General features: G+C 40.6%; 1 protein-coding gene across 20 annotated transcripts in view; it reads left to right on the top strand.

Moving 5' to 3' along the window:
• chl1b (cell adhesion molecule L1-like b) overlaps positions 1-25727 on the top strand; it is a 689122-nt gene that overhangs the window by 644324 nt on the left and 19071 nt on the right. For 16 of the 20 annotated variants that reach the window (XM_052017114.1, XM_052017111.1, XM_052017119.1 and 13 more), the window contains 4 exons: positions 14124-14240; positions 14623-14784; positions 16397-16528; positions 18037-18109. In XM_052017114.1, coding sequence (XP_051873074.1) covers positions 14124-14240; positions 14623-14784; positions 16397-16528; positions 18037-18109 — 484 coding nt within the window. Of the gene's footprint in view, positions 1-12373; positions 12446-14123; positions 14241-14622; positions 14785-16396; positions 16529-18036; positions 18110-25727 lie in introns of all 20 variants that reach the window. The other 4 variants (XM_052017120.1, XM_052017122.1, XM_052017123.1 and 1 more) reach the window with 4 other exon arrangements.

Raw genomic sequence — 25727 nt, 5'->3', positions numbered from 1 at the left:
ATGAAATGCAATGTTGTCAGTACTTCCTATGTTTGTAGTTTCAGATTTCTACCAGTTATAACTTTATTTTGCTTTTCACAAGCTGAAAAGGTTGTTTTCTGGACAGATGCTGATGTAGCCTGTCATAGAGCAAACCTGCTGACTTAAATGCAAGATTTCATATGCACATTCTGCACAAAGACTGCAGTGTTAAGTAAAGATTAGTTTGGGCTAACTTATTATATTCAACCTGTTCATTTGTTAAATAGTGATTCTCATCACCCTCATTATGCACAAACCAACAATGTGTAAATGGATCAGAAATTTGCATAAAACATGACGGAGACCCATTGCCCAATATCTATTTAGTCTGCCGGTGATCTATGTTGAAATGCAATGGTAAAAACAAAAATATTAGTTTGATGCCCAGAACTATCATGGTTTTGTCATCCAGTTCTGAGCATGGGTAGTAGGCAAGATTGGGCGGGCCAACCATTTTATGCCTTGAATCTGAGATGCTTTTTATTTCCTACTGAAGTCAACATGGAATAAAATCAGAGAGATGTAAATAGATGGCCAATCCTGACCACTTTCCACCTGACATTGTACACTAAAGATTTCCCCATAGTTAAATAGTTCATGGATTGCTGGGAATAGAAATATTATTTAAGATTATATAGATAACAGCATATCTGGAGTGACTCAATGAACTAAGGTCATTAGCTCTAACATGTGGTAATTGGAATTTGTGACATACAGTTTCTTATTTGATCCACTTTAAAGAATTTGTTCATACCAATTTTCACGGTAATTTTCCAACATTGGGTTTCCAAAATTGCAATCTGCAATACTTTATGCTTCAAATAAAAACAGAAAATGCTGGAGATACACAGCAGATCAGGCAGTATCTGTTATGAGAGGAGAAGAGTTAATGTTTCAGGTTGTTGACTTTTCATCTGTGTAATCTTACCACAAAGAGCAAACTCTGAGTCACTGTGTTCTTCAACCCCCTCCAATTTAGGCTAATAGAGAGGCCGAATAGGTTGGGTCTGTATTTTTTAAAGATAGAAGAATGAGGGGTTATTTTATTGAAACATAAGATCCTTAGGGGTATGTCAGTGTAGATATCAAGGTGTTTTTGCCAGTGGGAGGATATTAAACATGGGGACATACTTTCAAGTTAAAGAGCCGTCATTCATTTAAAACTAAGGTCTGCAGACATTTCTTCTTTTAGAGAGTGGTGAATCTCTGGAATTCTCTGCCCCAGAGAGTCGTGGAGGCTGAATCAACAGAAATAATCAAAGTGAAGTTGGATAAGTTTTGAAAGATTGGGGGATTGAGAACAATGGGGATGTGGCACCAAAGTCAAAGCCTGAAGCAGCTCAGTCATGAACATTTTGAATGATCAGGCAGGCTTGAGGGCCTGGTGGACCACTCCTGCTTCTTTTTGCTTATGTGTAAATCTGAATAGGTGAGGAATAGGAGAAGGGCCACATAAGCAGGAGGAGGTCCCTTACAAGTGCAATACCCCACCAGGCTGAAGGAGATAGTCCTCCTCCACATGGGCAAAGGGCTAGAGAAGCAGAAACTACCTCTCAAGCAGTGGCTACACAAAATCTGCCAGATATGCTCACTAACAATGTTTCAACACGATCAGAGTAGGTACCCCAATTTACCAACTGTGCTGTTGTGTCAGGAGAAAACTCCTGTTTCCCCCTCCCCAGAACACCACAATTCAGAGAATAGGAAGACTGCGGAGCAGGGAGAAATACAGGAGGGAGAGGAGTGGATGATAATGATGATGACCAAAGTACGCCTTTGCACTTAACACCCTGAAGGATGAGCATAATTGTTTAGAGGGAGGGGTGTTATAGGGTGAGACATAAGACATTAATGGCAGCTGGTTCAGGGCTGGCACAGCAAAGGTCCAGGGCTTTATCACCTTCCCAGAGGGCTCAGAAGGAGACCACAATTGGGACACTTTCATGATGGGGCTGCTGCAGATTACACTGAGGTGCTGAGCATGTTGTTAGACCCACGCTAGTCAAATGAAGGCGATGACAAGGATTATGATGGAGTCCATCTCCATGTTCTGCAGAAGGTTGTGCAGAGCTTGGTATTGTTGCATACCCTGCCGTGCCTCAGCCAGAAGGTTGCTGGTGTCATGTGTATCAAATCATTGTGCTTGATTGCACCTGGATGTTGAGAGATGCTTCTCCTTAACAATTACAGTCACATTTTAGGAGACCACATGACTGTGAAATAATTAGGACTCATGCAGTGGCTGTCATGTCATTCCGCTGATGATTGCGTACGACCCATAATGTGTAGTTGATTACTATCTTGTGACTCCATCCCCATGGTTTTGCTAACCTTTTGCAGCTCCATGGGACCAATTGAACTGGAGGCCTTGCTGCCACAGCCAACCCATGATTCAGAGCTGTTCCTAAGTGGTGAGTAAACTTCAAGCAGTGGATCCTGAGGCCCCACTCCTGGACTCCAACAGCTGACTGTCAAAGGGCTTTTCAACTCTTTCTGATAATCAGAGTCTTTTAAAAACAGTTGAAATAAAAGTAAAACTCATTTACAGAAGGGGCCAAGTATGAGTCATAGTGCCCAGCTCATACAAGTGAGATCTGTATTGGACTCATTGCTGAGTCAAACAACAGAGAAGATGTCAAATGTGCTGACCCCTGATCTCCATCATGTTCCATTCTTCTGCTCCACATTGCACAAGCATGAAATTCAGGGATGTACTGTACTGTTTCATGGAATCATAGAATGGTACAGCACAATACAGGCCCTTTGGCCCACAACGTTGTGCCGAACTTTAAACCTCGCCTAAGACTATCTAACCCCCTTCCTCCCACATATCCCTCTATTTTAAATTACTCTATATGCCTATCTAGTAATCTCTTGAATTTGACAAATGTACCTGCCTCCACCACTGCCCCAGGCAGCGCATTTCACGCCCCAACCACTCTCTGGGTAAAAAACCTTCCTCTGATATCTCCCTTGAACTTCCCACCCATTACTTTAAAGCCATGCCCTCTTGTATTGAGCATTGGTGCCCTGGGAAAGAGGCGCTGGCTGTCCACTCTATCTATTCCTCTTAATATTTTATACACCTCTATCATGTCTCCTCTCATCATCCTTCTCTCCAAAGAGTAAAGCCCTAGATCCCTTCGTCTCTCCTCATAATGCATACTCTCCAAACCAGGCAGCATCCTGGTAAACCTCGTCTGCACCCTTTCCAACGCTTCCACATCCTTCCTGTAATGAGGCGACCAGAACTGGACACAGTATTCTAAGTGTGGTCTAACCAGAGTTTTATAGAGCTGCATCATTACCTCGCGGCTCTTAAACTCGATCCCACGACTTATGAAAGCTAACACCCCGTAAGCTTTCTTAACTACCCTATCCACCTGTGAGGCAACTTTCAGGGATCTGTGGATATGAACCTCTAGATCCCTCTGCTCTTCCACACTACCAAGAATCCTGCCATTAACTTTGTATTCTGCCTTGGAGTTTGTCCTTCCAAAGTGTACCACCTCACACTTCTCCAGATTGAACTCCATCTGCCATTTCTTAGCCCAGCTCTGCATCCTATCAATGTCCCTCTGCAATCTTCGACAGTCCCCTACACTATCCACAACACCACCAACCTTTGTGTTGTCTGCAAACTTGCCAGCCCACCCTTTTACCCCCTCATCCAAGTCATTAATAAAAATCACGAAAAGCAGAGGTCCCAGAACAGATCCTTGTGGGATACTGCTAGTCATAGCCCTCCAATCTGAATGCACTCCCTCTACCACAACCATCTGCTTTCTACAGGCAAGCCAATTCTGAATCCACATGGCCAAGCTTCCCTGGATCCCATGCCCTCTGACCTTCTGAAGAAGCCTACCATGTGGAACCTTGTCAAATGCCTTACTAAAATCCATGTAGACCACATTTACTACACTACCTTCATCAATCTGTCTGATCACCTCCTCAAAGAACACGGTCAGGCTTGTGAGACATGATCTACCCTTTACAAAGCCATGCTGGCTGTCCCTGATCAGACCATGATTCTCTAAATGCCCATAGATCCTATCTCTAAGAATCCTTTCCAACAGCTTGCGCACCATTGACGTAAGGCTCACTGGTCTATAATTCCCTGGACTATCCCTACTACCTTTTTTGAATAAGGGGACAACATTTGCCACCCTCCAAACCTCCAGTACCATTCCTGTGGACAACGAGGACTCAAAGATCCTAGCCAAAGGCTCAGCAATCCCCTCTTTTGCCTTGCGGAGCAGCCTGGGGAATATTCTGTCAGGCCCCAGGGACTTATCTGTCCTAATATTTTCTAACAGCTCCAAAACATTCTCTCTCTTGATATCAACACGCTCCAGAACATTAACCTTACCAACATTGTCCTCAGTGTCAACAAGGCCCCTCTCCTTGGTGAACACTGAAGAGGAGTATTCATTGAGGACCTCACCCACTTCCACAGCTTCCAGGCACATCTTCCCACCTTTATCCCTAATCGGTCCTACCTTTACTCCCGTCATCCTTCTGCTCTTCACATAAGTGAAAAATGCCTTGGGGTTTTCCTTAACTCTACTTGCCAAGGCCTTTTCATGCCCCCTTCTTGCTCTCCTCAGCACCTTCTTAACTTCCTTCCTTGCTACCCTATATTCCTCAAGAGACCTATCTGATCCTTGCTGCATAAACCTTATGTATGCTGCCTTCTTCCTCCTGACAAGATGTTCCACCTCTCTTGTCAACCATGGTTCCTTCCATTCTTTCTCTGCCTCACGGGGACAAATTTATCCCTAACATCCTGCAAGAGATCCTTGAACAATGACCACATCTCCATCGTACATTTCCCTTCAAAAATGTCATCCCAATTCACACTCTAAGTTCTAGCCTTACAGCCTCATAATTTGCCCTTCCCCAATTTAATATTTTCCTGACCTCTTTGCTCCTATCCTTGTCCATGACAACGCTAAAGGTGAGGGAGCAGTGGTCACTGTCCCCCAAATGCTCACCCACCGAGAGATCTGTCACCTGACCCGGTTCATTACCTAACACTAGATCTAATATGGCATTCCCTCCAGTCGGCCTGTCAACATACTGTGAAAGGAATCTATCCTGGACACACTTAACAACCTCTGCCCTGTCTAAACCTTTGGTACTAAGTAGTTGCCAATCAATATTTGGGAAGTTGACATCTCCCATGATAACAACCCTGTTATTTTTGCACTTTTCCAAAATCTGCCTCCCGATCTGCTCCTCAGTATCCTTACTGCTACCGGGGGGCCTATAGAATACTTCCAGTAGAGTAACTGCTCCTTTCTTGTTCCTAACTTCCACCCATACTGACTCTAGAGAGGATCCTGCTACATTATCCACCCTTTCTGCAGCTGTAATAGTATCCCTAACCAGTATCGCCACCCCTCCTCCTCTTCTCTCCCCATCCCTATCCCTTTTAAAGCACTGAAATCCAGGAATATTCAGTATCCATTCCTGCCCTGGTGACAGCCAATTCTCTGCAAGAGCCACAATATCATAGTTCCATGTATTTATCCAAGCTCTCAGTTCATCACCCTTATTCCTGATGCTTCTTGCATTTAAGTAAATGCACTTTAGCCCATCCACCTTCCTACTTTTATACCCTATAGTCTGCTTCTCCTTCCTCAAAGTCTCTCCATATGTTAGATCTGACTTTACTCCATGCACTTCTTCCCCAGATCTATCCCTCCGGTTCCTATACCCCTTGCAAACTAGTTTAAACCCTCCCGAACCACACTAGCAAACCTGCCTGCAAGGATATTTGTTCCCCTCGAGTTCAGGTGTAACCCATCCAATCTGTACAGGTCCCACCTTCCCCAGAAGAGATCCCAATGATCCAAAAATCTAAAACCTTGCCCCCTGCACCAACTCCTCAGCCACACATTCATCTGCCATCTCCTCCTTTTCTTACCTTCACTATCACTGGCAGCAATCCTGAAATATTTACCCTTGAGGTCCTGTCCTTCAGCCTCTGCCTAGCTCCCTAAACTCACTTTTCAGGACCTCATCCCTCTTTCCACCTATGTCGTTGGTACCAACATGTACCACGACTTCTGGCTGCTTTCCCTCCCGCACAAGAGTGCCGTGGACCTGATCAGAGACATCCTGGACCCTGGCACCTGGGAGGCAACATACCATACAGGATTCTCGGTCATGTCCACAGAACCTCCTGTCTGTTCCCCTGATTATCAAGTCCCCTAACACTCTTGCCCACCTCTTCTCCTCCCTTCCCTTCTGAGCAGCAGGACCAGTCCCAGTGCCAGAGATCTGGCTATTGCCGCTTGATCCCTGTAGGTCATCCCCCTAAACAGCATCCAAAGCAGAATACCTGTTACTGAGGGGAACAGCCTCCAGGGTCCTCTGCTCTATCTGCCTGTTCCCTTTCTCTTTCTCTCCCCTGACAGTCACCCATCTATCTGCCTCCTGGACCCTAGAAGTACCTGCTCTAAGGGGGATGACTGCCTCCCGATGCACAGCATCTGCATAACTCTCTCACTCCCTGATGCTTCACAGTGTTTGAAGCTGTGACTCCAGCTTATCAATTCTGAGCCGAATTTCCTCCAGCCTCAAGCACTTACTGCAGATGTGGTCACCGTGCACCACAGCAGGGTCAGCTAGCTCCCACATCATGCAGCTGCAGCACATTGCCTCGCCCTCCATCTGAACTATTTTTTTACCTAGCTGTAGTCTACTTAAAAGTTATAACAATAACAGTAACCTTACATTTACTTACCAGCTACTCACCAGTGTTGTTGCAGATGGCCTCCACCTCTTGATGCCGAAGCCTGTTGTGCCAAAGTCATTCACTCTGACTCTGTCCACTCCGACAATGGCCACTCCAAAATTTCCTGGTAAATTTTTCCGGAAGCACTTAGCGAAAAGGAGTGCAGTCTCAGCTATCATGGACACCACGAACGGAAAAGCTCATGAGGCAGGGAAAGAGGGCACAGCATGAGATAAAACATCTGTGTGGCATTGACCTTGTTTTTAAGCTTCACTCTGTCCTTTATGTGAAAGCATTGGATTATGTGAGAGAATGTTTGTGAAAAGTGGTAAACAATCATTGAATTTAGTTAATCAAAGTTAATTCAAACAATGTTAGAGTGCTGGCAGGCTACTGTTCATATCTAGCAGCAATCCAAAGCATGAAAGATCTTAACCAATGTTCAGAACTGCAGAGTGTAATTGATCTTAAGAAATTATATTTTGTGTTAAGGTCAAGGAGAGTGTAAGGTGGCATTGATCAGGAAATTAAGAGGTATTGGAGAAAGCCACTTCAGTTACAGAAGCGAGGAATCATTCCTTTATATTTTATATTCATTGCAGGTTGATTTTTGCAGCATATTGTGAGGGATTTAATGCATCATCTGTGCTCTACCAGTGAATTATTGACTTTCCAAGTTATTGTTCAGGATTGTGGTATGGGATGGATCACTTAGTTTGCACAGGGGTTCATCATTTTGCTAACTCTTTATGAAAATCATCTCTCTTTTAGGTGCTGCCATTTGTCCTGTATAGTCAGTGCCTGCCTCCTCTAGTCTGCTTAGAGATGAGGCCGTGCGCACCTGAGCAAGGACGTACTCTGGTGGCCACCTTCTTTGACCTTCTCCTGTTTCTTCTGGGTTTCACACCATGACTGAAGGCAGTTCCTTGCACTTCTCCCTTTGGCAGCAGCTACTTTCTTCCATTGGCAGTATTGTGCACAAAGCTCTCATTGTAGCTGTGCTCAGCTGGTGTAGTTGGAGACCAAACTTGCATGATCAGCCCATGCACCCAGAAATCCTCTCTTATGTCATTGCCAACACTGAAAAGTTCCAGCAATATGGACTCGGTCAGGATAAATGAGTCGTGTCCTTCCCAGAACATGGCATTCACATTGAAAAAGTGGAAGTATTTCCCACTAACAAAATGGTCCAGGTCATGAAGGGGAGTTCTTATGGGCCCATGAATGCAGTCGATGACTGGTTGCACTCGTGGGAAGCCAGCATTCAATATGTGCCTGAAACTGAGAAAAGGTTCAGCTGCACTAATGTGGATTGCAACCAAAAATGCCTGGTCCAATTTCACAACTGGCATGACTTTACCCAGAAAAGATTGTCAGCTCAATCCATCACTGAATGTTTCAATGAGTTTACCTCTCTTTCTTCTAAACTCCAGTGAATTTAGCCCAATCATATTTGATCTCTCCTCATATGACAACCTATCAACTCAGAGAGCTACATGGCACCGACCTCAAGAAAGGTATACAGAGGCAAAAAGTGCACACAGCAGTCTGAATGAGGTAGTTATAAAGGCCTGTACAATCTCAACTGCAGGCTCAGTTGCAGTAGAACTTCGTTCTGCACTCCAGCCGCCTTGTCATATGGAAAATACAAAATTTGCCTTCTTGATTTATTGCAATATATGCATGGTTAACTTCTGTGTCTTATTAACTGGCACACCCAGATCCCCCATTCTGTTTTGCTGCTCTTCTACCAAACTGCAGAACGACACATTTTCCCCACATCATACACCACCTTCCACCTTTCTGCCCACTTGGTAATCTGTCTGCATCCCATTACATTCTCTTCATCGCTCATTTTCCCTCGTAGCTCGGTATCGTTGGCAAAGTCGACCTTTTCATGCAAGTCCTGAATATAGATTGTGCTCAGCTGAGGGGGCGACCTCACTGTCAGGTCTGCCAGTCTGGAAATGATCTTTATGTTCCGACTCACTGCTTTCTATCTTTTAACCAATCCTCTAGCCGTGCCATTATATTTGCCTGATCAAACACATGCACCCATACCTCATGCCATAAATTTTCCTATAGTACCTTTTCAAATAAGTTCTAAAAAATATATTACATCCACTCGTTTCCCTTTATGTACTTTGCATGTTACATCCTCAAAAAAATTCTTTTCAACCTGATTTCCCCTACATAAAATCACATTGGCTCTGTCTAATCATAATGTTGGACCAGATGTTGCTAACACCTGGAATCATCTGATGCAGTAGCCACATGTCCATTCTGACTTGGTCCAGGTGTGGAGGGCCAACTTCAGTGAGCAAAGCATCAAGGACTCCTTTGCCACTGTCTCAATGGCAGTAAGGTCTTTGGTAGTGCAGTGAGGAAACACTGCCCCTTAAACTGCCCTGATAGTTTAACTGCAGGCAAGGCTCTGCTCCCCAGCTTTGAACATACAGTCAAGCTGTGAAGGATGGTTAATCAATTTTTAACTAAACAACTGAAATTAAAAATTGAACTGTTTATTAGAAAATAAAAAACTAACAGCAACAGCCAGGACCTCCCGATGGCCACCCACTTCAATTCCACATCCCACTCCTATAATGACATGTCTATCCATGGCCTTCTCCACTGCCATGTTGAGGCCAAATGCAGGTTGGAGGAGAAACACCTCATATTCCACCTTGGGAGTCTCCAACCCGATGGCCTCAACATTGATTTCTCTAACTTCCGGTAACCCGACCCCTTCTTTCCCCCGCCCCCCCCAACTCCTTTGTCTTCCCTTATTCCTGTGGCTCCCTTCCCCCGCCTTGATGACCTGCCCATCTCCTCTCCTCCCCTCCTCCATCCTTTATTCTATGGTCCACTGTGCTCTCCTACCAGATTCTTTCTTCTTCAGCCCCTTGCCTCTTCTACCTGTCACCTCTCAGCTTATTACATCTTCTCCCCCTCGCCCACCCACCTACCATCCCCCTCTCACCTGGACTAACCTATCACATGAACTTACCTATCCCCTGCCTGTGTGTGCTCCTCCCCCTCCCCCCACCTTCTTATTCTGGCTTTTGCCTTCCTTTCCGGTCCTGATGAAGGGTCTCTATCCGAAAGCACCTAAAACATGTGGACTCTAGCAGCAGGGTGAACTCACTGATTTGATTTTCCAAAGCTATGAGGAAATCCAAGACCTCTGTATTTTCCAGTGAATTATCCACTCCCAAAGGATTTTCTGTATTCTATTTTGTTTTGCTATGAATATCTTAAACACTTTCTTAAAAATTCTGACAAATGTTTGCACAATTTCTATTTGAGAAGACATTGTCAGAGCAAAGAAAAGTAAACCCCAACTTGGTTCTATTGAGGTTGAACTCTTGTTGCTGATTTTCCTCACATATTAATGATCATTGTGACAAATTACTCTGAACTAACTCTAGCTCAGAATTTGTGCTTTGTTTATATTTTACAGTATTTTCTGTTTCATGCCAGTAAAATTAGATCTGGGGATCTAAGAATCCTACAATTCTGTAATTAAAATCTGCAGTTATACAAATCTAAATTAAAACATAGTTTGAGTTTGGTCAAAATAAATTGGTTCACTTTCCAGTTAGCTTTCATCTTTGGGCTATATGTAGATCCTGCTTCAGCAATTACATATATGTTGCATTTTATTTGAAGCATCCAATAAAAAAGAGGTTGATAAAATTAGTCAAAATGTTTAGATTGTTTCTTTGTGCTTAAGACTTTTTAGGCCAATTTTCTTGAAATACTAGAATTATTCATTCATTTAATATTGGTTGGTAACAGTAATCAGGGATTGTCTCTTATTCTATTGGATTTAACAGTATTGTGCAACATTTACTAATTCTGAAACTCCCTCATTCACAGGAAAACCAGTTCATTTCTAATAATCAGGTTTTTTTTAACCTATATTTTTCTCCTTTCACAAGATAGTTTTCTCCTATCCACAAAAAAAGGCAGGCAATGGAGTACAAATGTAGTTTAAAAGCCTAATCACCAATTACTTACCTTTGATAGAATTAGAAATGATTTGCTTCAGGTAGCAATAAATAATTAACAAATGGAAGGAAATGACAATTGTTTTCAATCAATGTTGGAAGATATAGGGCCATTGCTGGCTGGTCATATCATCACAGTAAAACATTAATGTCATTTTAATACAAAAAAAGAAATGTATAGCTCAAATAATGTGCAGTGTTAATGATGTGTAAGAGTCCAATTAAAATTGTTCACAACAAAGCCCTTTACTGCAGTAATTTCTGGTTCCCCTAACATGATTAAATACGTTAACCTTCTCTGGAAGCTGTTTGAAAAGGTAATTTGGACATTCATGGCAACTTTTAGTCTTTATCAAAACTAGTATCCACACAGTTGCTGAGGTTTATCCCATGCAGATTTTTTAAAGTAATACTTGAATCTCATTCAGTGTTAAATTAAGTATGACCTTGACATTTTGGAAAAAGGTGAAGAGGCTGTGATCAATTGGGTATTCTGGTGCAAACCACAGCCAAATTTGGACATGTTTTGTTTTTCTCTCCAAGATTTTCCAGCACTTAAATGTACATGAACAAATGCAAAGTTTGTCATGAACTGGTGCAGTTGAGCAACATCATGGAACTTAGTTCAACAAGGAAGATGACATTGAGATTCTGGTTGGGCCAAAAATTGATGAAGAGTAGGTTCTAGAAAGGCTTGATGCACTTAAAATGGATAAACCACTTAGTTCAGATGCAAACTGAGGATGGAAATTGCAGGGGCCCAAGCCATAATCGTTCAAACGTCTACATTTTCAGGTGTGGTGCCTGTGGACAGGAACGTTTCAGACGCTATCCTTTGTTCAAAAATAGGTGTGAGGATAGATCCAGTAAATACAGATGAGTCAGTTTAACCTTGGTGCAGGGACAGTTCTGGAAATAATCAGGGACAGAATTAGCAGTCCCTTGCAGAAGTGTGGAATGATCAGAAAAAGCCAACAAATCATATACAACAGACTTTATGGAGTTTTATGATGAAGGAACAGAGATGATGGATGAAGGAAATACAGCTGATGTGACTGTGGCAGCTGAAGATATAAGTGCAGCAGAAGATATTTCCTGTCATTCCTGTTCGCTATGAAATCTTACAGTTTACTTGAAAACCTAAGTGAATCGCAACTGTTCATTTTGTCAGCCGCGGTAATTGGAACCTGATGTTCTAATCAAGAAAACTCTCAACTGATGTCTTCATATGTCATGCTTTACCTTAAGATGCCAGTTTCTAGGGAGGAAAGGTTTAGAATACTGGTATTAAATAGTTGTTTACCATTGAGTAGTGTGTAAAAAAAAATGCACTAAATATCAAAATGGACACAAGACACAACATGGAAGCCAGAAAACATGTTCAGCTCAATATTTATATATGTGGACACTGAAAATCCCCAGGATAAACTATTAATTATCTAGTTCTCAATTTTAAATGTATTTGAAAAATATACGACATTTTAGTTTAATGTGGTAAATGAATATGGGCTTGTATGTTATTCAAGTGGTGTCATTGTTCCCTTTACATTCTTTTCCAATTTCTGTTGACAGTTCTGTGTCTCTGTGCTTTATTTTTCAGGATTCTTCTCCACTTTCTCTATTCCAACTACTCCCTCTATCCCAGTTGCCAATGATTCACTGTCTTCTATAGGTATTTCATATTAAGTTGCATAATATCCTGAATTTCAGCAACACCAAATTTAGTGCCAGAACACAGGAAATTATCTCATGCATTGAGGCTGTGTTTTTCTGTGTACAATGGAGTAGCATATTGAGATCTGTGAATTTGTTCCTGCTGTGTCTGTATCTGTTTTCCACAGATGAGCTTTATTATAGGGAGCATAACAAAAGAAGCTACCTGCAAGGAACTTGATCCTTTTCAAGCTAGAACCTACAAAATGCTCTATCTAATGATATATAAATGGGCTTTTTTTGAAAAATTTACCATATTCAAAACAGAGTATTTGCCATTTTCAACACTTTCAACTGTACTCACTTTTGTGCCATTTATCAACAAATCACATGTAGATTGTATCCATCCAATATGGGATTGTATTCAGTGAGTCGTAATGGTACTTTCACAGTCTCTGAAAGTGTTTTTTTTCCAGCACTGAAAATAAAAATACCATATTACCAACAAAGTGTAAAATAACTATCCTATCTCCCTAAACCACAGGCTAAAATTGTTCATAACTTAGTGTGTTATTAGAGGACAAATTCTAAGCAGATTATTTATTTATAGGTGTGTAAAAGCAATGTGACTCGTTCACACTTATGGAATGTGTGAGTAGGGAGTCTTTCACACCTTGGAAGGATCAAATATTCATTAAAATTATGGTAGTTTATTTTCTTAAATGTATGTACATAAAGGGTATGCCGCTGAAACAGACGATGCTTCATTAATCAATATTCAGTTCATGTTTAACATCATTATTTTAACATGACCTTGAATTATATTGAAGGCTGAGATACCAGAGAACAATATGCTTCATTTTTTTTGTTATTGAGGAGACATGGCCAAGACTAAACTGCTGCTTAAATTGCACTTCTATTAGCAATCATTTCCTTCTGCTCATAAAATTCTTTTCTGTGCAGCCTTTAATGGCAGTTCTGCAAAGCCCTCAGTGACAAGCTTGGTAATATCAAACATTGTTCTGGTAAAAGTGTTGTAATAGTGACAGATAAAACATTGCATTGTTCTACGATTTTGGCTATGCAGAGCCTGCCTTCTATTCAGTTACTATCTCATCAGTTTTACCAATTTGTTTGAATCTGTACCCTTGGGCTTAGCAAAACCTTTTCAATTTACCAACTAATAAGATGGAAGTGACACTTTTTCTTTTTGCAGAGCTTGCTGTATGTTGACACCTTACTGCAGAATGGAATACTGTAGAGTTAGCTGTTCCAGAGCTTCTACATTTCAAATGAAAATATTTGAATTGGATCTTGTATCAATTAGCTCTAATGCAACCTGGATTCTTATTCTTTCATCAGTCGATTTGTCAGGCAGCAATAACAAGTAATTTGCAAAAATTAAATGTTTATTGTTTTTGATTCATAGTTATTGCTTTGTTTCATCCTGCAGTATGTCAGGGTTTGAAATTAATTTAAATGCCATGACAAACATGCACTCGCTGTTGATTTTCAGGCCAGAATCTAATCAGCTACCAGCAGCTCCCCCAGCACTGCTTTAACTGATCTCTAATTACAAACCCTGAAGTATGCATGCTATTGACAAAGTTGTAATCTAACTCTCCTTTTCACTTTCCTGTATCTGCAAATAACAATGCCGCATTAATGGAATATTGCTTGTCTTGTTACTTATTCAGTAGTTCCAGTCTTGCTGAACATCAGTTCTTCTGTAAGTGCAACATATGCAAACATCAGCTGGATTCCAGGAATGGGACATGCAGCTTCTGAATTTTATGTTGCATACATGAATAACCGTAAGCTGTTCTCAATTTCTAATTCTGCAGAAATTGTGGTGAAATCCCTGTGGGCCTATTAATGTAGCTTTCCTACTAGCCCTGCTAACTATGATTAATGAAGCAGATCAATGAAGTTAACTTCTTTATAACTTGCTTTCAAATTAGCAGCAGCTATAGGCAATGTTTTATGATAACTAAAAGAATGTATTGTTGCTCTTTAATGTGTATTGTTATATAGTTACCAATAACATATGCCCATGGTGGCATTTTAAGAAATAATAAAATACAGTGATACATGTGGCATAAATTTTATATTTTAACTTGACTATACTTGAGTTGTTTTGGGATTAAAATCCCAACCATTGTGTTGGAGTTAATTTTCTTAATGCAATTTCCATAGGTAAAGGTAAATGGAAGATTTCAGACGCAGTAAATGTTTCACAAAATTTCCACATCTTAGAAGGGCTAGAACCTGGAACTGAATATACAATCCGACTTATGGCTAAGAACTGGTTTGATAACACTAGCATTTTTGAAGATGTTATAGAAACGAGGGGAAAAGGTGAGGCACTGGTCCCATTTAAAATCTAGTCAGCTAACTTTTCAGACGCTAAAAATGAAGAAACAGTGGCGGAGCTAGTTGTGGGGTTGGAAGCAGTGGTGGTGAGAATTGGGGGCCTTGGGTCAGGATGAATGAAAAGTCAGGCTCCCTCTCAACAACTCCGCCTCCTCCCTCCCATTTTCTTTGTGTGGATGACCAAGATGCATTTGAAAGACAGCCTCCTATGAAACCTGATTTTAGCTTCCAGGTTTGGCCAGCAAATGTAAGCATTTCCTGGCCTGACCTTCAGCCAACCTACATGACCAGTTGCCAATCAACCCATCTCCATGCAAAATCAACGAAATTTCTTGTTCGGCATCCTCTCTCGTTTCTCTTCAGATCATTACCCACAGCACACCCTCATCCCCCCAGTATCGGCTCCTCTCAAACCCATTTCAGCCCAGCACAGTTGGCCAAGTTTTGCTCCGCCACTGAGGGAAATCTAAACTTGTATCTGATTGTATTATTGTTGCTATGGAAACAAATATTCATTTTTAAGATTACAAAAATAACCGTGTCAGCATAAGATACAGAAAAGCACATATTTGCATGAATTATGTTGGGACAAAGGTCCAGCTGCACGTTATGTTTAGTTCTTTGGCTTTCTTTATGCTTTGCTGCTATACTGTTGGTTCAATTTGCCTTTTGTTAAGTTATGAGCATTGTTGTGCATGGACTGCCGAGCCTCCCCCTTTCCTAGCTGGTTATTGCCATGCTTTATAATTCATTCGTGACTGGTATTTCAAGCCAAATTCATACACGATGAGATAACAGTGAATGAATCAACCTAATCAATATCCAAGCACACAGTGGTAATCCAGGATTCCTTTTGAATTTCAAACCTATTCTCAATTCCCTGAATAATTGTATGTGTTTGTACAGAAGATGTCAAGAACAATTTGCTAAAATTCTTATCTAATAGGGAAGAAATGGTTATTACACACAATGTTACCCATAATTGTATTTTCAGGATGTATCTGTGACAGCTTGCTTTTCTCAGTTCATCTGTAGCTTCATGGATATCTAAAATGGAGTTAGAAGGTACAACCAAAGTCTGGTTGTCCACTGACAAAAGATCATTGCGCTAATGTTGTCAATGACCAAGATTGAAGTAAGAATCATTCTCAGTAGTCAGGTTATATTTTACAATGTAAATGGGTTATGTTCTTCTTTAAGCCTGCCTCCTTCTGTCTCATTCAATTGTTTAATGTGGGCATTGTGCCAAGTGATATCAACGAAAGCATTTGTTCCAATAAAACTAATTTCAAGGGTATAACTGCACATTGAAGCATATGAAATTTTATTCTTGCAGCTCATTGCCAGGTTAGACATATTTTGCATGTATTATTAAATAAACAATCAGTTTCTAATAAGCAAGTTTAAATCTCCAAAATGTAACAATTCTTGACATTTAGATTAGACGGATGAGTAAAAATGATGGATGATATAACAATTGTATTAAGTTGGAACAATTTGTCTTGCATTTTATCTTTTTTTTTCTGATGGTTAAAACGATCACTTAATTCTACTAATTGCTTCTTTTCTTAATGATTAATTATATGGCCAACAACAGCTTATGCAGGAATACACGGAGGAATATCTACACAAGGATGGTTTATTGGCCTAATGTGTGCCGTGGCTCTCCTTACCTTGATTTTACTAATTGCTTGCTTCATAAAGAGAAACAAAGGAGGAAAATATTCAGGTATGCACTAAATTTTAATATTCAGCATGTGTGAATGTATATAACCACTGAATACAAATACACAAGAGGTATACTAGTTATGACTGAGGGAATGCAAGGCCTGAGAGGAAAGAAAAGGGATTTCAAAACAGGTTTAAACATTATTCTGGATAGTTAGGCAAGCAAATATTACCTTTTAAATTTTGCTTTAACTCTTTAATTGCAAAATAAACCCACAATTAAACATCATCTAATTACCATCTATTAGTATTATTTCATTATATTATTTCTGCATGGATAATTAAATTAGAACATGTGCAACAACCCTGTAACATCTTTCCTAAAATAAATCACTCTGTCCACCTTTGGAATGGAAACTCCATGTTCCTCAGCAAATTCCTCTTTCAACACCACCGAGGGCTTTGCTTCCAAAATCAATTGTTTTTTTTTCCAAGTAATTTCTACAAATAAACTGGCAAAATGATCCCATTAACCTCATCCTCTAATCTCCTTCAATCTAAAGATTATCCTTAATCTAGATCCTAATATGAAATATCATTGAAGACCAACTTGTGAAGAACCTTGTGTATGTTATTTGTCTTCAATTTCTGCAGGCATTTATATAAACGTTTAATGTTGAAGGTGTCTTTGTAAACATTTAGAATGAAAATCCATCATTTTAACAGTTCCCTGTAATGACCTGCTCACCGACTTGCCCAGTACGTGAGGTTGTCAAATTTCTGAAAACTCTCCAAATTCATTGCAAAAACTTATAACCATCAAATATTCATGCGCGTAGGCACTTTGTTATTTGCTTATTAAAATACAATACAAAGAAGGCAATTTATTTAAAAAAGACAGGAATTACTTGAACTTGGAACTAAGGAGAATACAGTCAAAGCTAATTTCAAATTATTATGTAAAGCAGCATGCTGATGTTCCTTTTAACCTGCATTTTGTGTACTCAGTATCGTAGTAACATAATGTTTTCTTCTTGAGTAATTGATTGAACAAAATAAAATAATAGTTATATTAACTGTATGTCAATTAGCAGATCATAAAAGATGAAAAAATGTTTTGTTTTTAGATATGCAGTTTATAGCTTTGGTTTAGTTTAAATTTATTCAACCTAAATACTTAATACTAAAAACATCACAGACCATATAAATGCTTGACTTAAGAAGATATGATTTCTGTGTCAGCCAGTGAAGAAATAAACTATTTTATTTTCCATTGACACACCTTGCTCACAATTCTTCATCAAAAATGAAGCTCCTAAAACTCAGCACCTGGACTCTTGACCAATTTATTTATGTTCCTGAGCCAAGGCAAACCTGAATCTAATATCTTAATTTTGAATCCTTATTCTTTCAGACACTCAGCTTTCTGAAGCCAGTCTAACTTTCACCTGTTCTTGCTTCCTAATTAGAGTTCTGCCATGTTTGAGACCAAAGACACATCTATCATTATAACCTGGATGGAAAAGTTTATGTGATGATGTCTTTATGCATTTGTATTTACTTCTCCAGTTAAAGATAAAGAAGATGCAAGGGCAGATCCAGAAGCACAGCCAATGAAAGAAGAGACCTTTGGAGAATATGGGTAAACATTTTTATAGAACTAGCAGGAAAGACCTTTACCATTTCTATTCTATCTCTCTTTTGCTTCAATTAAACCACAGCTTGTTATTTAAAATCCAGTCATGTTTGAACACTATTCAGGCATTGTTGCAGCTCTCTCTCATAGTAAAGTTCAACTAAATCCATCCACTTCAACTTAATTTATTTTCAAAATATATGTCAAGGTAAACTAATCCAGAATCCACTCAGATAATTGTTATTGGTCATTTTTATCTTGGTTACTTAGTAAAAGTAATCCATAATCCACAATTGGATTGGTCCTTCAGCTCTTTCGCTGAGACAATCTGTTTCAGAAATGAATGTGATGACACGTTACTCCATGAGTTTTATGAATCTACACAGCAAAGAGGTGTACTACATCTGTAAACAGGAACTTGTGAGAGTGACAAAAGGAGGTAAGTGGTACAGCTAGTTTTCCATATTTCGGTGAACAACAAATACCAAACATACCCCTTGCTGACATGCTATTTCTTTTAAATCTACAGTACTGATAATCTTCTGAGGAAATGAGACCCCATACTTGTAAAATTAATTTTCCAGGTAGTTTGTTTGGCATTAAAAAAATCATCTGCTCTTGAATGCATCATCCCTAAGCATTTCTGCAGTCTTTAGTGAGAAATAAGTGGATAAGTACCTCCGCTTCACATTGTGACATGGATATCAGTGCCACGTCTATCAGTGAGAACTCTCAGAGTGCACCTGTGAAGGAAGAGGGTAACTCCTGCATCAAGTTCTGGGCCTGCGCAAATGTAGATACAAGAACTTGCAGTGCGATTGACCACATTCTAACAGTGAGCACTGTTATCCTCATTGTCAAAGTTATTGTAAAGTGCATTCAGCTGAGCTGCAGTTGAACATAGCTTCATTAATTTAAAACTCGAAAAGTGTAGTCAGTGATAATTAACAATTGCCAGTAAACATGGCCAGGAATTAATAGTTGTGGCTGGCTATTGATGAGACTGACTGAGTTATAATTAGACTGTTATAATCAGAAGGGTATTTGCTAATTATACAGACCTCAGAGAAACAGTTATGTTTCACTGAACAGCAATGGGAATTTGGTGACAGTGAGAAGGATCCACTGCGTTCAAGGGCCAGCAGTAAACAGAGGAACCAACTAAATCAGAATGATATTTTTGCCTGTAATGATACTTGAGCTGATTCTAGTGCTTGCTCTCCCTGTGTTGACCAGGAACTCGAGGTAACTCATCTGTACTAGATGCAGAAAATGGCAACTCAAGCTCAGGGATTTTGAGCTTGAGGAGCATCTGAAGGTGATGTGGGACATACATTGAAGCAGGTCTGAAGGAGCTAGAGTCTAGAACCTTCACACCATATTTCAGCATTGAAAATAGTGGTGAGAAACATCACCTTGTGGGAATCCTGTTTTGAGCATCTTTGGCTCGATAAAAATGTGATTCTATAGATAGGAGGACAGACAGACACTTGCACCCATTCCCACATCAGTCTCACATGATGTGAACTCTGCTGAAAGTATGGAGGTAGGAGAACAGGAATAGTCAGAAGTCGTGATCCACTTTGGAATCAATGAAATTGGCATTAAAAGCAAGACCTAAAATGTATCAATCTCTGGTATTGGTATTGGTATTGGTTTATTATTGTCACTTGTACCGAGGTACAGTGAAAAACTTGTCTTGCATATCGATCGTACAGGTCAATTCATTACACAGTGCAGTTACATTGGGTTAGTACAGAGTGCATTGAGGTAGTCTAGAGTGCATTGATGTTGTAGAGGTAAAAACAATAACAGTACAGAGTAAAATGTCACAGTTACAAAGAAAGTGCAGTGCAATAAGGTGCAAGGTCACAACAAGGTAGATCATGAGATCAGAGTCCATCTCATCGTATAAGTGAACCGTTCAATAGTCTTATCACAGTGGGGTAGAAGCTGTCCTTAAGTCTGGTGGTATGTGCCCTCAGGCTCCTGTATCTTCTACCCAATGGAAGAGGAGAGAAGAGAGAATGACCCGGGTGGGTGGGGTCTTTGATTATGTTGGCTGCTTCACCAAGACAACGAGAGGTAAAGACAGAGTCCAAGGAGGGGAGTCTGGTGTCCGTGATGCGCTGGGCTGTGTCTACAACTCTCTGCGGTTTCTTGTGGTCCTGGGGCAGAGCAGTTGCCATACCAAGCCATGATACATCCAAATAGGATGCTTTCTATGGTGCATGGGGAATGCGTTGGTGAATACATAAAAAAACAATTATGTATCAGTACTTTTCAAGAGAAATGAATTCATTTGACTCAGTGTATATGAAATACTACTCAATAATGGAAAGGAAATTAAGAAGGAACTTTGCAGATAAAGTAACAAAACATGTGAGGACTACAGAATAGTGATAATTGAAGCCTTTAATTATCCTAAAATACACTGGTTTAGTAAAAATGTTAATGATAGAAGTGGGAGTGATTCCTGAATTGTGATTCTTGAACTGGAGAATGTCTCAGTAGGAGAGCATTTTTGGGAGCAGTGTTAAAAATATTATTTGATAACAGCTATTTGAAGTTGTCCTTTGAACCCATCAATCATCTCCTCCATTGAAAGTCAGCAGTCTTCTACCAACAGGAGGTCAGAGAGTCATAGAGTAGTATAGCACGCATACAGGCCCTTTGGCTCAACGAGTCCATACTGACCATGATGCCCACCCAGCTAGTCCCAATTTCCTGCGTTTGGCCCATATCCCTCCAAGCCCCACCCCTCCATGTACCTATCCAAGTGCTTCTCAAAAGATACTATCATACCTGCCTCAACCACTTCTTTTGGCAGCTTGTTCCATATACTCATCACCCTCTGTGTGAAAAAGTTGCCCCTCAGGTCCCTTTTAAACCTTTCCCCTCTCACCCTAAGTCTTGAGCCCCCTAGTTTTGGATTCCTCTACCCTGTGGAAAAGACTGTTACCATCCGCCTTATCTATGCCTCTTATAATTTTAAATATTTCCATAAGGTTGCCCCTCATTCTTCTGTGTTCTAAGATATAAAGACCTAGCCGAGCCAACCCCTCCCTATAACTCAGGCCCTCCAGCCCTGGCAACAACCTCGTAAATCTTTTCTGCAACCTTTCCATTTTAACTATGTCTTTCTCATAACAGGGTGACCAAAATTGTACACAGTACTCCAAGTGTGGCCTCACCAATGACTTATACAACTTCAACATAATGTTCCATCTCCTATACTCAATGTCCTGACTGATGAAGGCCAGCATGCTCAACATCTTTTTTACCGCCCTGTCTACCTGTGACACTGCTTTCAATGAACTATGCACTTGTACTCTTAGGTCCCTCTGTTCCATTACACTCCCTAGTGCCCTACCATTCACAGTGTAAGTCCTACACTGGCTTGACTTTCCAAGATGCATCAGTTCACCATCAACTGTATTGAAATCCATTTTTCACTCATTGGCCCACTTTCCAAACTGATTAAGATCCCCCTGTATTCTACGAAGACCTTCTTCACTATCAACCATACCTCCTAATTTCACGTCATCCACAAACTTACTGATCAAGCCTTGTGCATTCACATCCAAATCATTTATATAAGTAAGGAATAACAAGGGTCCCAACACCGAACCCTGCGGCACACCACTAGTCACCAGCCTCCATTCTGAGAAACAACCTTCAACCACCACCCTCTGCTTCCTACCTCTGAGCCAATTTTGAATCCGCCCAACTCGCTCTCCCTGGATTCCAGGGGACCGAACCTTCCAGACCAGCCTACCATGTGGGACCTTGTTGAAGGCCTTGCTAGAGTCCAAATAGACAACATCCACTGCCCTACCCTCATCTACCTTTTTGGTTATCTCTTCAAAAAACTCTAAAATGTTCATCAAGCACAACTTTCCATGCACAATGCCATGCTGACTCCCCCTGATCAGACTCTGTCTATTCAAATGCTGGTAGGTCCTGTCCCTCAGAATTCCCTCTAGTAACTTCTCCACAACTGATGTCAGGCTGACTGGCCTGTAGTTCCCTGGCTTGTCCTTGTTACCCTTCTTAAATAACGGAACAACATTAGCCACCTCCCAGTCTTTGGGAACTTCACCAGTGGCTAACGATGAAGCAGATGTCTCCACGAGGGCCTCCGCAATTTCTTCTCTGGCCTCCCACAAAGTTCGAGGATGCACTTGGTCAGGCCCTGGGGATTTATCCACCTTAATGTGCTGTAAGGCTGCAAATACCTCCTCCCTGGTAATACAAATGTCCTCCAAGATATCACCACTTGTTTTCTTTATCTCTCGAGCAACCATGATTTTCTTCTCAGTAAACACCAAGGAGAAATATTTGTTAAAAATCCCACCCATCTCCTGTGGCTCAAGACATAGGCAGCCCTGCTGATCTCTAAGAGGACCTACTCTCTCCCTCACCACCCTTTTACTCTTTATAAAGCTATAGAATCTCCTAGGATTTTCCTTAACTTTACCTGCCTGATCCATCTCATACCCCCTCTTTGCCCTCCTGATTTCCCTCTTAAGAGTATCCTTAAATCTTTTTATCGTCATCAAGAGATTCACTCATCCCCAACCTCAAAACCCAACATACGATTCCTTCTTTTTCTTGACCAGTACCTCAATATCCCTCATCAGCCAAGGTTCCCTAAATTTGCCAGTTTTACCCTTCACCCCAACAGGAACATGCTGCTCCTGGACTCTCAATGTCACACTTTGAAAAGCCTCCCACTTGCTATTCGTTCCTTTCCCTTCAAACAGGCTCACCCAATTGACTTCTGCTAGATCCTGCCTAATTCCCTCAAAATTTGCCCTGCTCCACTTTAGGACCCTAACCTGTGGACCTGTCCTATCCTTTTCCATCACTATCTTAAAACGAATAGAATTATGGTCACCAGAGCCAAAGTGCTCCCTGACTGCCACTTCCGTTACTTGCCCTGCCTCGTTCCCTAAGAGGAGGTCCAGTATTGCACCCTCTCAAGTAGGGTCCTCTGTATATTGACTCAGCAAACTCTCCTGGACATATTTCACTAATTCCTGGTGAAAAATGGAGAAGAATTATATTAGAGAACTAGGCAGGAAAGGCACGTTCAAGGCATTGAGAAAATGGATCTGTGATTATTTGACTTGGGTGTGAATTGTGGAATAATTCTTTATTTTTGAAACATCTACAACTTTTAGCTGTGTGGATGGTCAGTGACAGTGGGACTCTTGGTGTGTGGGGAATTAGGTATTTGGGCTTGCTGGTATTTTGCATGGACAAAGTTCTTCATGGGCAGCCTGGACAGACACTACCTGTCTAACTTTCCCTCTCCTGTTTATTTCCTCTTTCTCCTCTAACACCTCCTCATGCTCTTGAACTACTTATTGTCGAGCAGGCAGCAAAGGCTGTCTACTCATGAGGGTGTAGAACATGCACCGGACCACCTCAAATCAAGCCCTGCTCTGTCAAGTACTGAAGGACTTCTCTGGACCCATCCAGGCAGGGAGCAGTGTTTAAGCATGCCTGTGGGCTTCTCTATCCAATTTGGTGAAACGTGAGGTCTTTCATAATATGCATTTTACTCCCACCTGCATATTTTGTGAATAGCTGATGTGTGAGCAAGTTATGAAATGTGAGGGTGAGGGTTGGAATGGTAGTAAGTCATCAGGCCCTCCAGTATTGTTTCTGATAATTTTGGTCCCTGATTGCGCATATATTTTACCATCTCTTTCAACAATCTGCAAATATTTATGGAATGACCACCAGTTCCAGGCACAAGATGCCTCTTCTTTAAGAGGTGAAGGCTGCATTTAGTAAGCACAAACTGGCTTACACTGATGCTAGCCATTCTGAGATCAAACCCCGTGTTGATGCACCAAGACCATCAACAGTGTACTTAGCAGTGCTGGATGCTAAAATTATAAAAATGAACAGGTAGCACAGATATTGTGTATTGCCTTCACCAATTTGAACAGGCAAGTCTTAACCCACTGCATATTTTCCAACCCAGTCCAATTTACGCCCCCAATTTTATTTGCATTTCATTTTCTTTGCACCATCTTTTTAAAAAAAACTGTCTGCATGCTACAGAATATTCAATCAAATAAAGCCAACATTTAATCTCTCGTTGATCAATGATAATCGTGATCATCTTTGCTGTTTATCAATATTCTGCTGCTTCCATGACAGCCTTGATCTGTGACTGCAGAAATAAATGATACTGCTCCCTAAATGTTACATCTTTAATGTGTGTAGATCTTGTATTTGATGTTATCTTCATGACTGCATCTCAGTTACAGTGCAGAAAAAAAGAAAAATCAATTCAACACATATAGTTTTATTGATTCAAAGCATTAAACTACTTTTGCAGTTGTGACTTGATTAATACAGAAAAGAATGGAAGTGTTATTACTCAGTCAAAGGTACCTGGCATAAGAACCTTCAGAGAACATAAATTCAATATGTGTCCTGCTTGATTTCTGCAGCCAAGATCAGGATTGAGGTACTGCTTTCAGGCACCAGTAACCTCATTGATATCTGGCCAAGTCCAAATGCCCAGATGCCTGCTTAGAACTTATGCTAATTAAGAATTTAGAACCTGTTTCAATACAGCAGTGTGATAGCAAACAAAAGTGGAACACGTGGATAGGGTACTTCATCCAGTTTTGTGTTGAGCATGTGTTGCTCATTTTTTACACCTCACTGTTGCCATAATCACATTACTTCAAAGGAACCACCACTGATGAGTATTTTTATAAATTTCTTATTTAGCCCATGTTCACCAACTCCTTCCACTTCCTCCCAACTGACTCACCATGCCCCAGGAGCTATCTGAGCACTGCCTCCCAGCATTTCAGTCAACTGAGAATGGTCCCTTCCAAACAGCTCATTGATTAAATGCACATTTGGCAAGAGCCTTGGCAAGGGCATTTTGGATACAAGCCTTATCTTGAGTCATCCCTGGCACACTCAGTAGGAACTAACAATTACATGTGACTACTGGCAATTCACTGAATTTTACAACTGGTCTTAGCTGTAATTTGTCCCCGATCTTAAAACTGATAGATATTTTAAATTTGAGTTTCTCCTGCAGTATTGTTTCCAATATAACCAGCCACACCCTGCACCTGACAGTCCAGCTCACATGACAGAAAAAGTGCAGTTTAAACTTATAACTGAATTCGTAGACTGGTTTCACTTTTGTTTTTATGTTCCTTTGATAGTAGATATTTATGCACCTGTAGCAAATTGAAGAATTAATGGATTATTGAAGAAGTTTAAGGGGGAAGTAATGTTTTATCTTTGTACTTTAATATCTGATCCATAAGATACTTAATATCTAATTGCACATAACTAGTCTGAGTTTTGTCTTGGTATGCAGAAAATGCCTGTTGCACTAAGGAGGGTTACTTTAAGGAAAGGGAACAGCGTCCTTAAGCATCTAAAATATATTGCAAGTCAAACCACAATTCACAACACTGCAGTAAATATTTTACAGTTGCATCACAAACATGCACTTGAGGTCAACCAATGATTAAATTGTTCAGATAAAAAAGATACCTTGGTTGTAAAACTTCTTGTTCTCAGTGTCATTGAATCTCTTATTTTTACTCTTTATTTAAATGTAAAATGAAAA

This window comes from Pristis pectinata, chromosome 6 (genome assembly GCF_009764475.1).
Source record: "Pristis pectinata isolate sPriPec2 chromosome 6, sPriPec2.1.pri, whole genome shotgun sequence".
Classification (NCBI taxonomy): Eukaryota; Metazoa; Chordata; class Chondrichthyes; order Rhinopristiformes; family Pristidae; genus Pristis; species Pristis pectinata.
Note: the sequence above shows the minus strand (reverse complement) of the source record. Positions and strands in the feature narration are given on the sequence as shown.